At 48.2% G+C, this 16,832-nt stretch overlaps 1 protein-coding gene across 1 annotated transcript in view; it reads left to right on the top strand.

Annotated features, from left to right (window-relative positions):
* Positions 1-16,832, top strand: part of LOC147668781 (uncharacterized) — a 39,495-nt gene that overhangs the window by 8,086 nt on the left and 14,577 nt on the right. The window contains exon 2 of the mRNA XM_086948437.1: positions 8,040-8,095. Within this exon, the coding sequence (XP_086804563.1) occupies positions 8,040-8,095 (56 nt within the window). The remainder of the gene's footprint in view (positions 1-8,039; positions 8,096-16,832) is intronic.

Below are 16,832 nucleotides of genomic sequence, written 5' to 3'. Positions count from 1 at the left end.
GAGCGGAAGCAAGTCCGCAGTGCAACTCATACAGCGCCCCCCTCCCACAAAAAGCCACTCAGTGCCGCATTCAGTCGTCGGAACCATGCCTGTGGAACCAGCGCCAGATGGTTCTGTAATTGATATAGTAGGCGTGGGAGCGGACCATCTTAAAAATGGCAGATCTGCCTTGAATGGAAAGCGGCATCCTGGCCCATGCCTTAAGATCTTCTCGTGTACGTTCCCAGACCGGGGTAATGTTACGCTCCAGGGCCTCAGACGCATCTTCCGTGAGATATACCCCAAGATATTTCACGCCGTCGACAGTCACCTGAAGCCCGTCGGCCCACTCACCCAATGGTTGCAGACCCCCTAGAGTCCAGAGTGTGGACTTCCCAGGGTTCAAATAAAGCCCAGACGTTTCTCCAAAAATTTGCAGGATCCGCAGAATGCGAGGCCCCGAACGATCAAGGTTGGTGAGAAAAAATAACACGTCATCGGCGTATAGGGCTATTCTATCCGCCACCCCCGATGACCACTGAAAGCCCCTCAACTGGGCATCAATCCGCACCCACGCCGCGAGGGGTTCCATGGCGAGTGCAAAGAGGGACGGGGAGATGGGGCACCCCTGCCTTGTCCCCCACTGGATATTGAAAGAACGGGAGACTCCACCGCCGACATGCACCGCTGCCGTCAGGTCAGTGTAGAGGAGTCGTACATATGCCATGAATCGGGGACCCAGATTCAGGCGGCCCAAGAGAGCAAACAAATACGTCCAGCTCAACGAGTCGAACGCCCTATCCATGTCAGCCAGCAGCAGCGCCGCCCGCTCCCCCAGACCCCGCCAGGCCGAAAGCGCAACTTGAGCTCGCCTAATGTTATGTCGAGTGGCCCGCTGGGGCATAAAGCCTGCCTGGTCCGGATGGACCAAGTCCGTGATGTGGGGCTTGAGTCTGTTAGCGAGGGCCTTCGCCAAAACCTTGGCCTCGGTATTAAGCAGTGAAATAGGTCTGTAGGACTCGTGTCTCTCCGGGGGGCGCCCTGGCTTCAAGAAAACTACTACCTCCGCATGTCTCCAGTCCGAGGCAGCGTACCCTTCTCACGTGCCTCCTCGATGACTGGCCGGAAGTGGGGTGTCAACTGCATCGCATAGTGTCTAAAAAATTCGCACGGAAACCCATTCGGGTCCGGAGCCTTGCCCGGGTTCAGTTCGCCCAGGGCCGTGGCCAGCTCTTCATCCGTCAGTGGCCGGTCTAGTGTATCCCGAACCTCGTCCGAAACGGCTCTCGGCGGGAGATCATCTATGAATCGCTGCACCATGGCGGCCTCTAGGCACTCCCGGGGCGCATACAAGGTCTCATAGTAGGAGGCAAAGCTGCCTGCTATCGCACCAGGCTCCAACAGCGGCTCCCCATCGGGGGTGACTATCTGGGGCAGTGGCTGAGCGTGCATAATGCCCTGACACAGGCGATGAAGCATTTTGCATGACTTGTTGCCCCATTGGTATATGCGGCTCCGTGTAGCTAGCCAAGCCTGGCGGGCCTCATCTAGCAAAATCGACGTATATTGCTGTTGCCCCAATGCTAGATGACACCTGTTCCGCTCGCCATCTTCCCCCCGACCCCTGCCCTCAAGGTCTTCCAATTCCGCCTCTCCTTCCGCCCTGCCGAGCACCACGAAATATCAATGCCCCTCATGGTGGGTTTCATGGCCTCCCATAATACTGCAGGGGACGTCACTGAGCCCACGTTGGCAGACAGGAAGTGTGCAAGTTCACTAGTAATGTGAGCACGATAGGAGGGCTGCATTAACTGCCAGGGCAACAGGCGCCACCTGAATGGCTGCCTGGTGCGCCCAGTGTCGACCAACACGGATATCGGAGAGTGATCAGATAGTGCCCGTGGCAAGATTTCCGCTGACAGGAGCCTACTGGCCATTGCTCGTGGGAGGAAGATATAGTCCAGGCGCGAGAACAAGTCTTGTGCGGAGGAGAAGTATGTGAAGTCCCTACGCGCCCCTTGTTTGTACCTCCAGGAGTCAATCCAATCCAATCCCATAGCCATTGCCTTTAGTCGAGACACCGGCCCCTCCCTCCCGGCCACTTCGCCTGCAGCACCCCGCCATCTATCCCATGATACGTCCATGATGTCATTCCAGTCCCCCCCCACAATTGATAAGGCCGTAGGCATATCTACCCCTAGGGACATCAGCTTCTCCACTAGTGCCCATTGCAGTGGGGGCGGCGCATACACACTACCAAGAATAATCACCTCTTCTCCAATCTCACCCTGCACGAACACATACCTGCCCTGCGCATCTAGCCACGTGCGTCTATGAGTAAAGGGGACTCTACGATGGATCAAGATGGCCACTCCCCACGACCCCCTCGTAAAGCCTGCATGGAAGGCCTGTCTAAAACCATTACGCTTGAGGCAGAGCGCCCAAGTACCCAATAGGTGGGTTTCCTAAAGTAGCAGTATGTCCGTTCCCCTTCTCTTGGCCCAGGTAAAAACAGCCCCTCTCTTCACCTTATCCAACATTCCACGCACGTTCCAGCTCAATATGCGTGTCCCACAAGGACCTAGCCGAGAGCCCCCAGCATCAGACAGCATTCATGTAAAGGCATATAACTCACGCATTTCGTACCACATGCAACAACAGCAGCACCCACCACGGATCGGAAGCAGCACACCACGCACAAACCCTTCCCCTGAACCAGAACAGCCCCAGTCCCCAACAACCCTCCCCCCACTCCCACCCCGCACCTCCCAAACATGGAAGCACCTGTCGTGGTCGGAGAACGGTCCCTTCCCCAACGGGGAGCCAGGGAACACCCTCTCCAATGGATCCCCTCCACACAGCCCATATCGAACTAGGCCGTGGCCCTCTCACAACCCTGAGTAAGCGTGGCCTCCAGCCAAGCTAAGGCGCCCTGGTCAAAGTTAAGTGTCATTTGGATGAGCAATTGTTCTTCCTTCCCCACAGTCAGGGCACATCTTCATTGGCCTCCTGCGACTCCTTGTCTTTGCGTGTTTTGGATTGCGATTTTGAGCTGCGATTCAAACAAGATCTGCCTCGGCGTCGGCGCTGATCTTCAGGCCCCCTACCCGAGGGGCCCCCGGTCGAGGAGTCAGACTCACCGCCCTTTGCCGTGTTGACTCGCACCTGACAGTCTCATCCGTCCATTGAAAGACGGCCTCCGGGGTGTCAAAGAAAAAGGTACGGGATTGAAAGACAACCCGCAAACGAGCCGGGTACAGTAAAGCATATGGTAGCTTCAGGCCCCGTAGGCGGGCCTTGGCCGCGGCAAAGGACTCTCTCTGCTGTTGCACCAGTTTCGTGTAGTCCGGGAAGATAAGAATATGAGAATTCTCAAATAGAAGCTGGCCCTTCAATCTCGCCTGTTTCAGGATAGCGTCTCTGTCGGCATAGTTCAACAGTTTGGCGATCATGGGACGAGGGCGTTCTCCCACAGGAGGTTTCTGAGTCAAGGCCCGATGGGCCCTCTCCACAACAAAGCAACGCAAGAGGGTATCAGCCAGCATCCATCCCTCCAGCCATTGTGTTAGGAAGCGCTCAGCATTGCCCTTTTCGCAATCCTCTGGAAACCCCAGGAAGCAAAGATTACTGCTTCTGGCGCGCCCCTCTGCCTCCTCCGCTCTCGCCACCAGTCCTTTCTGTGTCCGTTCGAGGGCTACAACCCTCTTCTTTAGGGTAGTCATGTCGTCCTCTACGGTTGAAATGCGCGTCCCCGCGCCCGTTATGCGCTCCAGGGCGTTTCGCAAGTCCTGCCGAAGGAGCATACCATCGGAGCCCACTGCCCCAATCTTGGCGTCTAGGACATCCCTGGACTGCGTGATAGCGGCCAATAGTGCAGCGTTGTCCGGCACTGGAGGTTGCGTCCCCTTTGCGCCCGGGGCCTCGGTGAACTTATCGATGGGGCCCTGTTTGCCCTGGCTGCCACTGCCACCTTTGTCATGATGTTGTGGAGGAGTGAGTCCCCTCAGCAGCCGTTCACAGTCAAGGCCGTTCAACCGGCAGCCCCGGCGACCAGACGCACAGCAACAAGATGGCAGGTCCAGGAAGGATGCACTCACCGCAGCCTGTCAATAGCAGCCTCGCCCCCCCAGCCAGCACCCCAATATCTCCAGGCATCAATATGGGGTCACTAGGTTCTCGCCGGGAGGGGGAGGGGGGGCCCCAACAAGCAGTGCAGTCCGCAAGCGTCTAGCCCCGGGGCCCGATCAGACCCCCGAGATGTGTCAGGGCCCAGCCGGCCCCAGGATCCCCCACTGTCCGGCACCCAAGATCTTCTGCAGCAACTAGTGGGCTCCGGTCCTGCCGTCCCCCCAGCCGGGCCCGGGTCGCCAGGGCAGCGTGGCAAATCGCTGGTCAGGAATGGGTGCCAAGGTGAGCCCGGGGCCCGACTTGACCCCCGATAAGGCAGTGTGGCACAGCAGCCTCCCCTCCTGTCCTCCCACTGGGCCCCACTCTGACCTTGGAGTGCTGCCGTCCCCCGCCAGGCTCAGGATAGATGTTCTTCAGTGCAGCGCCGCTCTCCCCACGGCCCTCTTCGCGGGTAAGATGGCGGCCACGCTCCTCAGCTCTTCCCTCTGCTGGGACACGCCATGCCTGTTCCGCAGCCACCACCCGCGGCGTCTCCCTGCGGGGATCGCCCCTCCAGGGGCCCGGGGCCGTCGCTCCACTGCAACGCCGGAGCTCCGGCAGCACCCGGCGCAGGTTCCACAGTAACTCTCGACGCGGCCCCTCAGCTTGGCGGGACGCGCCGAAACTCGAGGCCGCGGCTCCAAAGGCCGCGGCTCCAAAGGCCGCACCGATCTGCCCGGCTCGTGGTTCCCCTCCGGGGCGTCCCACCGCCTCAGGGCACAGTGCAGGCGGCTCCGGCCGCAGATGTCAAGCGTCCCGGTGTAGAGGATTGGACCATACTGCAGGGAACTCCAAAGTTTGAACAGGGGCAGGATATTTGCAGAAGGATAGTGATCGGCTGGTTGGAGCTCCGGCTCTACACGACCGCCATGTTCGCTGGCCAAGCCACGTCCCCCCCATGGGACCTCTTTTGGCCACATATAGTACTGCACCCTGCAAAATTTGAATTATTGACATTATAAATGCTAATGTTTTTTACCTAGCCATGTTGCAGGGTGCAGCACCGTATGTGGCCAAAAGAGGTCCCATGGAAGCATGGAGCGGAAGCAGTTCTAACTAAATCAGTGACTGATGTTGAAAGGGTTAATAAAAAATCCTTTCCTGTCCTATACGAAGACGCAGTGCTGCTAGCCAGGACTGTTAATAGTTTAAAGGTACTGATTTCTTCCTTTGTGCTTTTTATGAAGGATTTTGAGATGGAAACCATTTTAAGTAAAACTTTCATTATGGTTTATGGCCCAAAAACACTAAAATCAGCTTTGGGGGAAGGGTTATTGAGAGAGTGACCCAGTTTTCCGTTCCTTGATATAATGTATGCAGTGCGCGTACTTGCACCCTGTGTGTCAATGATGGAAAGAATCGCTTTTTGCATCCTATTGGAAGCATTTTTTCTATTGCGTCCTCCATTCGCAATAAGCCCATTCTTTCTTTGCTTGAAATATATAAGAGGAAATGTCTGCCCATATTGACTTATGGTGAAGGAAACTGGGGTTATAGAGATGTAAGTAGTGCTCATCCTGAAAACAATCGGGTGTGCCACCAACATTGTACTTTGCTATTCATCAGGAATGGAGTCTGAAGTATATTGAGGACCAGATAAATCTTGCTCTCCTGTTTTTGTGGTGCTCAATTCGGTACAAGGAGGAAGCTAGCCTAAATAGGGAAATTATTCTAGACTGCCTCTCATGTGACTGTGCGAATAGGAAACCCTGGCTTAAAAACATTAGGAAGACAAGCCAGGCCCTAGGTTGCCCATCAATCTATGAGACACTGTTAGACCTGTCAGCCTTACGGTGGTGTTCCCTCAATCCTTTTGCTTTTTACCTCCAAGTTTTGATTAATATTTCGATTGGCCTTAGGACTCTGAGCACTTTACCACTATTAATCAGTGCTAAAGTGCATGTGCTTCTTCCATAAATAGGTGTGTAATTAGTGTATACCTGATTGACCTATTTAATGCACTAGTATACCCCTTGTAAGGTGGTATACCATGTGCCCAGGGCCTGTAAGTCAAATACTACTAGTGGGCTGCAGCACTTATTGTGCCACCCACAAAAGTAGCCTTTCAAACCTGTCTCAGGCCTGCCATTGCAGTGCTTGTGTGTGCAGTTTACTGCCACTTCGACTTGACATTTAAAACTACTTGCCAAGCCTTAAACTCCCCTTTTACTACATATAAGTTACCCCTAAGGTAGGCCCTAGGAAGCCCTAAGGGCAGGGTGTTAAGTAAGTAAAAGCTAAGGCATGTACTTTTATGTTTTGTATGTCCTGGTAGTGACAAACAGTCTATTTCGTTTTCACTACTGTGAGGCCTACTTCTCACACAGGTTAGCATTGGAAGTCCTTAATACACTTTTAATCTGTAATTCCTGATCAGAGAGGTGTAGCTTTTTCATGTTTCATATGTTTGGAATGGTATTGATAAATGCTACTTACTGGTGAAGTTGGATTTAACATTACTATTTTAGAAGTGCCACTTTTAGAAAGGGGTGACAAATGCAAAAAGAACATTTGATGGACAGAATGCTGAACAATGTCTGAGATTCACCCCAGTACAGAGATCTGGTCCTAAATCTACAGTTTTTGTGCTCCCCATGTCATTCCAGTTCAAACCCAGCCATATGCTTATCAGTCTTGACCCTGTTCCCCATGGGAACAGTCCATCCCGAACTGCCAGGCCAGGTCCTTCCTGGACCTGAAAAAAGCATCCTGGGACCGGTTTAGGGGTAACACGCCTCATCAGCCAGGCTAGCTTGACTCTAGTGGCATGGAGAGCACGGGACCCACGTCTGGGCATACCCGTCCCACTCGGGGTGACAAATGCAAAACGAACAATTGATGGAAAGAATGCTGAACTATGTCAGACATTCCACCCCAATACAGTGATCTGGGCCCAAATCCATTGTTTTTCTTTGCTCCCCATTCCACTCCAGTTCAAACCCAGCCATATGCAAATCAGTCTTGACCCTGTTCCCCATGGGAACAATCCAGACCGAACTGCCAGGCCAGGTCCTCCCTGGACCGGGAAAAAGCATCCTGGGACCGGTTTCGGGTAACACCCCTCATCAGCCAGGCTAGCTTGACTCCAGTGGCATGGAGTACGGGAACCACGCCTGGGCATACCTGTCCCACTTCGGGTGACAAATGCAAAAAGAACAATTAATGGACAGAATGCTGAATAATGTCAGACATTCACCCCAGTACATAGATCTGGGATCCTGTGCTCTTCATGCCACTGGAGTCAAGCTAGCCTGGATGATGAAGGGTTGTCTTGATGTCTGTATAGCAGTAGGCTCTTTTTTGAAAAATGCACTTTCCTTGCCTAATACACTGATATATTAATGCTTGTTTATAGCCTTTGTAGTTATTCTTTTAGCAAATGTTTTTAATGATTTTGTGTGGGTTTCTTTTTTTGTGGGATTTTTACCTATTTATGGATTTCTATGTGTATTTGTGTCTTTGATGATCAGCTTTGCAAGTGACCGTATATAGATAGATAGATAGATAGATAGATAGATAGATAGATAGATAGATAGATAGATAGATAGATAGATAGATAGATAGATAGATAGGCATGCATGCATGTTTGGCAAAACAATATGTTGTTTATTTTGGTGGTTCCTTCCAAAATTCTCACACGCTGACAATGGGGGAAGACTACAAAGAAGCGTAAGCAGATTAGATGGACGAATAAAGCTTGAACTTCTGTTTCCAGCAAGAGCATGCTGATGTCAATCTTGAACTGAAGCAAAGATTACATGTGCAGCATTGGATTCTGGACTGGAGCATGGTCTTTGATAGCCCAAACTTCTCTCCAGGGAACGTGCTGCCCAAAAAAATGTGGTTACCATTCTGCTTTTTCCATCTCATCTAAAACTTTTTTTTTCTTTAAGGTTGCCATCGATGCCATGGCTGTCCAAAACACCGAAGTCTTGATCATCATCAGAAGGTACAAAACATAACAACATCTCTCTTATGACAGCCCCTCATACTTTCCTCACCACAAATCTCATAGACACACCACTCACTCTGTTGTATTTACAAGGGGGAAAGTGCGTCAAGAACTTCCCCACTCCCAGGCATGGAAAACCCAGCTCACTGATTAAAGGATTTAAGAGAAATTGTGGCACCATTTCACATGTCCCCAGGTCCCAAATCACTGTGCTGTGTGTCAATGTATCGAAGTTATTTTTTTATGTTTAGCCACAATGCAAGCTCACAAGGTCAGATTGGAAGAGGTATCAGAATTTCTCACACAATCGTAGATGAACGTATTTTCAGGTCATTTGAAAATTATGGATTTGCAATATCTTTGGGAGCCTAGAGCATATTGACCACATATTAGAGTTAAGCACAAACTAAATCTTGGTATGCACATGCGCAATTGTGGAAAAATGAAAGCCGTTATGAGGATTTTAGTGACATATCTATTTTTGCCATCATGAATAAAATTTATATTTATGGTATGATTAATTTGGTCTGACAATAAACCCTTAGTAATCAAAAGGTTCAAACTCAGTTCGAAAAGGTTCACATTTACATTTTTTCAAAGATATATATATATATTTTGTTAGGTCTCGCCTATGCAGCGCTCATGCGCTGCATATCGCCTATGCAGCGAGCATGCGCTGCATAGGATGGCCTTTTGCCGTTGCTCTGCTCATTTTCAAGCACATACTCGTGCTTGTGGTAGCATCCACCTTGCGAAAGCCAGTAGGGACGCGCCACAAGCACGAGTGCAGTTCTTGAAGATGAGCAGACTGCGCGCACACGCTGCTTGTCGCTTTAATTTCGTGGCTGCGGGCCGCGCTTGTCTGGGATAGTTGCAGTACAACAATATTTCACAGACATCCCTGCTCCGGTGAAATCACTGGTTAACTTTCCAACATTGTGATCAGAAGGAGTGGGAATTGTACCAAAAGCGTAGAGTTCAAATTTTTTTGTCACGGCATAACTCTCTTCCATTCTCACCCTTTGTTTGCCTTTTGTTTGCGTTCTAAGCGCTTTGAAGCAATCTTCGAGAAGTAGCAGGGCTTTGCTAGCAATCCACATCTAAAGTTGTCCCTCCTCCGCTATGCTCTTATTTTGTCCTTCCTACACTCCCCAGAGCTCTTCGAGTCGTCTTTTAATGGAATAAGCACAATGCCAGAATCTAATTCACTTGAGTTTTTTGTAAGTGTGAGCTCGACATCATTCAGGCTGCACTAGGTGCACGATATTCAGCCCACAAGCCCTAGCACAACCCTTGAGCAGGAGATACTGCCCTCGTTTCTCGAGCTTCCACAGCCCACTTTTCCCAGGATTAGTGAAGCCAAATATGAACACGGGGAGTTGCCATTTAATTTACCGAGTAAATACAAGAGGTATTTGCTCAAACACAACCCCGGTAAATAGCACACACCTGTATAGCAGATAAAACATCACATGGAGCACCATGCTTTGAGTTACAGACCCCCTGATGAGGCTTTATGTGCACTTTTCCATCATTGGTGGAGGTTCACATAAAGTATGTGTTACTTCTCTATCTCTTAACCCCCCCCCCCCCCTTCCCGAGGTATAACTTTTACAGTTGTACTGTTAAAGTCTGAATTGAAAATGTGCTTGGAGGTTTAACTAGTTAAGGATGCCCTTGCAGATAACCCATGAAGCAGCCCCATACAGAACAGCGTGCAGTTGGGCTTGAGTGGAGTTTCAAATGTCACACTAATCAATGAGCTGTGGACCGAAGTTAACGGGAGGCATTAGGAGTTCCAACTTTTGCTATGGAGAGAGCTGGCTAGCCTCGAGTTTACTTTTGTTCAGCTGTCATTGACATATTGCTTTCACCCACCACAGCATATTGAATGGAGCAGGTGGTCAGGGCTCTTCATGTGTTGGTTGTTTGGCACTGTGACTGAGAGCGTTTTGTCTGATAATACACACATGACCCAAAAAAGAAGTGTGATTCAGTGTGAGGACTAGTGGGACATTAATTTACTTTGTGTTTTAAACATTTTTTTTAATCTTTTTATTATTTTCGTGTTTTCCCTCATTCTTATGTGTGTTCATGTTTCAGTAATTTAAAAAACAGTAGTTCATTTTTTTTGCCTGAAAGGATCATATTTTCTGTGATGTGCATTAAAACTTGAAAAGTTTTGTATGCCTCATCTAAGTACTCGTACATGCTATGAAGCACCCATACAGTTCTATTAATTATACACTATAGTTAATTATTGTTTAAATGTAGCTTTTTCATTGCAAGCATATGGCTGACACATCTGGGTGCTAATATGCTTGCAATAAAAATAAATAAAAATGTGTAACCATCATATCTGTTTGCCTAGTCCAGACCAATTAACTTTGCCATAGCTTGTTATCCTGTGATATTAGTTATGTGGGTTTGTAGCGCGAGACAAGGCTCAAGCATAAAACACATGGATTTTATGCAGAGAATTTAGCATACTTTTTTGGACACTTTTAGCATGCCACATACACCGCAGCGCAGGTGTTCTTCTGTGCCGAGGAATATTTTGGCCTTTGGACAAAAAACTGTGACAAGTAACTGCATGAACAACCAAGTCTTGACAGATGGACATAAAGTGTTAATTTTCTAGCTTGTTGTCATGAGAGAGCGCTCCAGAGGCTTGACGTCAAAGGCCCAGACCCCAGGGCAAGGTTTGTTTGTAGGACATACAGTCTCTGCAGAAGTTTGAAAGGGCTGCATCAGAGTCTCACAAATGAAGTTATGAGTAGCTTTGCTTTAGCAAAGGAGATCTCTGCTTATGTTAGTCACTATAAACATTGCAGTTAAACGTTTGCGTTACTTGATGAGCAACAGGCAGTCAATGGAGAGCAGGGGAGGTTTGGATGATGTGGTTGAATGTGTTAATTCTCAGTAGAAGGTGGGCATCAAGGCTCTGGATTCTTTTCTGGACTCTTGCACTCTTCAGAGTCTGCACAGAAGCAGCATAGGCAGGCAAAGATGTAAGGTGTTTAAAGTTTGATGAGTATAAGCACTAATTGTGATAGCATTCAGGACCGCATAGAACATAGCACAGGTGAGTGCTTTTGGTAAGGCCTATAGCATTGTGGTAGATGGAGTTTTGTGGTCAGTTCTATGCTTTAATGTCTGAGTTTTACTTCAATCTCTGTTGATATCTTTGAACATTGTGGCTGTCTGGACACTTGGTCTTCTCCTGGGGCTGCTCCATTGCTGGCACAGGTACATTACGATTGGAAATGTTCTACAGCGTTCCAACTTGGTAGCTCTAGAGAAGGTTTGGATTCTCTGGCAAGCATTAAAAATGAAATAAAATGACAGAAAATTGCATCATTGTAAATTAAACCACACAATTTAAGTGGAAATGAATAGTGAATAAGGAATTGATAAAATGAAGGATGTCATTTCCTTCAATGCTGTGGAACCACTGTGATAACAGACACCTGCACCAAGCATTGGCATAGCCAATAGGTCTTGCCTTAGGGACCTTATAAGTATTTAGTTATGCAGCACAATATCCTTGGTGCAACAACATCAACTGTTGCATGGCTAAACACTTAGACGGTCCCAAAGGCGAGACCTATTGGCTATGCCAATGCTTGTTTTTACGGCAACACAAATTTGACCCAGTATCGGAGCGCTTTTTATTGGACCAGTTGCATTACATGAGGACACATTCATTTTTGTTAGGCACGGGGAGATTAAGTGACTTGCCCAGAATCACAGGATGTTCAGCGTCATTGCCGAGACTCGAACCCGCTACCCCAGATTCGAGGTAGACCGCCCTAGCCGTTAGGCCAACTCCTCTCCCTAACCCCACTGTTGTTCCTTCCCTTTCGCACGTGGTCCCTAGAAAAAAATCCAGAGTGGAGGTGTAAAACTGATCCCTGCAGGAGGGCTGGCCATCTTTTTGTGTTGCTCAGCATGCCTACGTAGCCTTTTAGAAAAAATAAAGGCAGATTGAATTTGTTTTTATAGAGAAGGCAGAATCCGTTCCAAACTATCCTGGCACTCTTTTTGTCTCTAGATTTTTTGCAAGGGGAGTTTACAATCTCTCTTGCAATACTGTGAGCGTTACAGGATACCTCTGCTGCTCATTTGAGTATGAAACTAGCATCTTCTATGCCAGCTGATTTCACATCTGCCCAGAGACATTTAAAACAGGCCACTTTTTGCTTGGTGTTATGAAAGTAGGGCAATTAGGCCCAGAGATTTAGGCTGAATGTGAAAATAAATTAAGGGTGGCTTTCCATTTGGTAATGTTACTTGGGTGGGCGGAGGGACTCCTTTGAGGGGGCTGGCTGACTTTCCCACTCTATAACTGGACCTGCTTTCATCCTTCTTTTAGCAATAGAGTATACATTTGTAACTAAAAATCGCTTTAAAGAAAACAGTTATTAATGGTCACTTCACTTTTGGACTTTTGTAACTTGAAAGGGTGTATGACGAGCAGTTCGAAGGTATTAAAAAGCTGGTATTAGCATATTCCTAGCTGAATATTATTTGTTTTCACAATATCAGTACTGGTAACCCAGTGTCCAACACCAACTGCCTACATATGTACCTTTAATAAAGTGCTGTGTATGGAAGTACCTGTCTTTTGCGCTTGTAAAATTGAAACTTCTTAGGAGTCGCGTTGGCTGCCCCATTTTCATGAAAGGGCAAAAGAATGGACAAACATTTCAGTCCCAGAAAAATATTTGGCTTTTTCCACTTTATCCCATAACACTAATGTTATAAAAGTTGTTTTCTTCCATAAACATTTTGAGAAAGTGGGTTATTGTTTGGAGGGAGAGGGGGGGGGGGGGCGAAACTCTAAACAAGCAACAACCATACTTCTGGTCAGGGGGAAGCACAAGCAAATCCTAAATTAACCTGTGCTTAACCCTCTAGTAGCTTGGCACAAAAGCAGTCAGGTTTAACTTACAGGCAATGTGTAAAGTGTTTATGCAAGACTTAAACAGTAATAACGTGAAAACACAACTCAAGAATAATCCCACACCAATTTAGATAAAAAGAATACATTTTTATAAGTTATTTGACACCAAAAAAACAAAACTCTAATCAATTGTTATCCAATCAGTAGAACCAGAGATACACAATTTGTAAGGTTTTGAAGAAATCAAGCACTAAGAAGCAAAACGTGCCAGTCATGGTTATCTGGTCGCAGTGGACTAGGTCCAAGTCACAAGTTCAGGAGGAGTGCAGGCCGGATACAGGACTGAGTTTAGTCAGCTGAGAAAGTACATTGTGTCCTGGGTGTTGAGATGTGGAATCCTTTGCATCAAGTTGTGCCAGCTGGTGTCGAAGTCATCAATGGGGAGCTGAAATGCAAGGTCTGGCGTCAAGATGCATGGATCAGCGGCGGAATCAATGAAGCTTTCTACAGGAGCTTGTGATGTGAGGCCTTGAGCCGTCGCCAAGGAAACTGTAGATGGGTGCTTGCGAGGACTTGAGCTGTGATGCATTGGTGCAGAGGAAGTGATGCGTTGAGCAGGGCTGGTGCTACGCTGGGTCACTCCGTGTCGAGATACGAGATGTTGCGCCAACATCAAAGAAGCCTGTTATGTGCCTGTGGCTTTGAACAGAGGGACAGCTGACTTACCCTTGGAGATTTCCTGGAGTCTGGTTTCAGCAGGGCAGATTACAGCACTAGAAGAGTCCTGGTGCAGCAACAACAGACCTTGGACAGTAAAGCAATCTTTGGTCAGCAAAACAGGGCTTGGAAAGCAGCAAAGGCTTAACAACTGGGCAGTCCTTCTTCCCGGCAGAGGCTACAGTTCCAGAAATGATCTGAAGAGTTAGAACAGAGGGCTCACTATATATACCCGGTACCCACTTTGAAGTGGGTGAAGCTTCTACAGTCCTCCCCTTACAGAGACATCTGGAATTTCCTTCCTTCCTATCCTGGTCCCAGCTTGTCTGGGGTCACAAAAAACCTAGAGTGAAACACTTTGTGAGTGTGGTAAGGCGGAGTCTTTGTAATGTCAAAGTGTTGGCAGTTGACAGCTCCTCTGCCCATCATGACATAGATGGTCAATCCTGACAATGCCTATTCCCCCTTTGTCTCACTGTCTGTAAGAAATACGCAAATACCAAAAGCCTTCTACACTTAGTCATGTGACCCAGGATACATGCTTCAGGCACCAAATCGTTAGGACAAGGAAATGCCAACTTTCTAAAAGTGCATTTTCAGAATTGTGACTTAAAATCCTACTTTACCATTAAAGAGGGATTTAAATTACAATTCTTTAGAGACCACGCTCAACTTTCCTACCGCTCCCAGTTGAAAGTTATCACTTATTAAATGTAATAAGGTAATTCAATGTTATTATTCTACAGGAGAGGCAGACCTTGTAGTAGTGGAGAATCAATGTAAGAGTTTTTCACTACCAGGACATGTAAAAGATAAATGTGCATGTCCCACTTTTTACATACACTGCACCTTACCCTATGGGCTGTTTAGGGCCTAACCTAGGGGTGACTTAAATCTATAAAAAAAGAAAGGTTTAGGCCTGGGAGAAGGGTTATTTTTCCAGCTCGAAATGGCAGTTCAATACTACACATACAGACTGCAATGGCAGGACTGAGACTTACCTGTCTACTTAAGAGGTGCTTCTGGCCCACTAGTAGCATTTGATTTATACTTCCTGTGTATAGGTAGTATCATTTTACTAGGGGCTTACAGGTATATTAAATTAAATCCTGAAGCCATTTGTGCTAGAGACAAAAGCTTTCATCAGAGACTTTATTGGGAAATAAGAGAATAAATCATTTGACCCCACAAAAAATATCTTGGTATCATTGGACATTGAGTTGTTATAGACAAATAATCCTGAAGCCATTTGTGGTAGAGAAAAAAGATTTATTCAAAAACTCTTTGGACTTTATAGGGAAATATGAGAATAAATCATTCGACCCCACAGAAGAAATCTTTGTATCATTGGACATTGAATCCGTATATACAAACATCTCACAGGATGAGGCACTGGCGGTGATGAGAGACATTCTGAAAAAGAGAACTCAACTGCATCTGAAACCCACCGACTTTTTACTAGACTTGGCCACCCATTGTTTCAAAAAGAATTATTTTTGTTTAGGAGTGAGCTCTTCCTACAAACAAAGGATGTAGCCATGGGTTGTGCTTTTGCTTCGGAAACAGCTAACATCTGTATGTCTTAGTTAAAGATGTATGGATCTATGGCAATGCCGATAGATACAAGGAATTCATTGTATGATGTCATTGATATATCGATGATGTATTCTTTATCTGGCGCGGCCCCCTAAACAGGGTCGGATTGGGAACGCTGGCCCTCAGGAAATGGCCGAAGGGCTGGTAGCTGAGTTCAAGCTGTGGGCAGCTTGGGGGCTGTCTGTGCTGTTAGGTGTCCGCTAGCGGCCCAGTGGGTGCCTGAGTGGCCTTTCTAGAGGCAGATGGCGGATGTATCACTCGCTTTCTCTCGCTGGGCCGGACAATTAATGTATGCTGATTGAGTGGGGGCAGAGAGCCTGAGCAGAAGTGGTCTGACTTGCATTCATGTGTTGGTCAGCAGTGTGAACTAATCTGTGCATTTAAAAAAAAAATCTAAGTGAAGTTAATAAAACATGCCCCCTACCCCCTTTCTTTTCATAAAACTTCGCAGAAGCAGTGTTTTGCGGAAAGGCAATACGCAAATGTGGGCCACTTTTATTGGTGTGCCCGAGCTGATTTTTGATTCTAATCCAACCCCGCGCCGAAATATCTTGACAGAATTTCACGAATAGCTAAATGAAAGATCCATTGATCTTCGCTTCATAATGACCTATATGAAGGATACATTGGATTTCTTGGATGTATGGGTTATGACAGAAGACAACAAACTTATAGTCAAAAACATGCCTTGGCTTGACCTTCTCTCCAACAGCCAATAAAATTTTAAAAATCTTGATTCCAACTTGAAAGTACTTCACAACTTTAATATCCCAAAACCTTTATTTTGTTTAAAAAGGACAAGAAGGGGGCGTGGCCAAGATGGCGGGCTGAGCGGTCGCACTTGCCGAGGGCTCCCGGACCCCTGAATTCCTGCAGCGCTCGGAACCGCTGATTCCCCCCCGGATCACGCGGCCACCGAGCCTGGTGCTTGCGGTGGAGGTGTGGAGAGCCTGCTGAGCCTGGTTGGCGCCGTCGGGGACGAGATTTTGGCCGGTGTAGCCCAGATCGGACCCCGCTGTACGACCCGAGTGAGAGCTGGCAGCCGCGAGTCTCCCGACCCTCGGAGCGCGACGGGGCGATCGGCCTCTGAGGTGTGAAGCCCGCTGTGGTGCATGTGCTGTTGGAGTGGGATTCGGCGACGGCTCCGCGCGCAGCCGGGAGCTGTCCAGCAGCGGCTGCACGGAGCGGAGCGGAGGTGCAGAGCGGTAGCGGAGTCGGTGCCACCTCGCTACGCCAGCCCGTGGCTTGACGAGGCCTGCTGAAGGAGGTCGCCTCGGCTGGTTATCTGTGCGGAACTGGGGACCGAGTCTCCCGAGACTGATCTCTCCCTGAAGCAGCGGACCCCGGTGGCTGTTGCGTTGTGACCTAGCCCCCTGGCCGGATTTCTGGTTCTTGGGTCGGAGAAGGACAAAGGGTCTCCATCTTGGGCGTTGTCCCCACAACACTACTGAGCGGCCATTTTGTGGAGTTCGGCCGGGCAGCTCATCCCTCCTGGCGCTCTTTGCGACCACTCCC

Source organism: Lissotriton vulgaris, unplaced genomic scaffold (assembly GCF_964263255.1).
Source record: "Lissotriton vulgaris unplaced genomic scaffold, aLisVul1.2 SCAFFOLD_533, whole genome shotgun sequence".
Taxonomy (NCBI): Eukaryota; Metazoa; Chordata; class Amphibia; order Caudata; family Salamandridae; genus Lissotriton; species Lissotriton vulgaris.
Note: the sequence above shows the minus strand (reverse complement) of the source record. Positions and strands in the feature narration are given on the sequence as shown.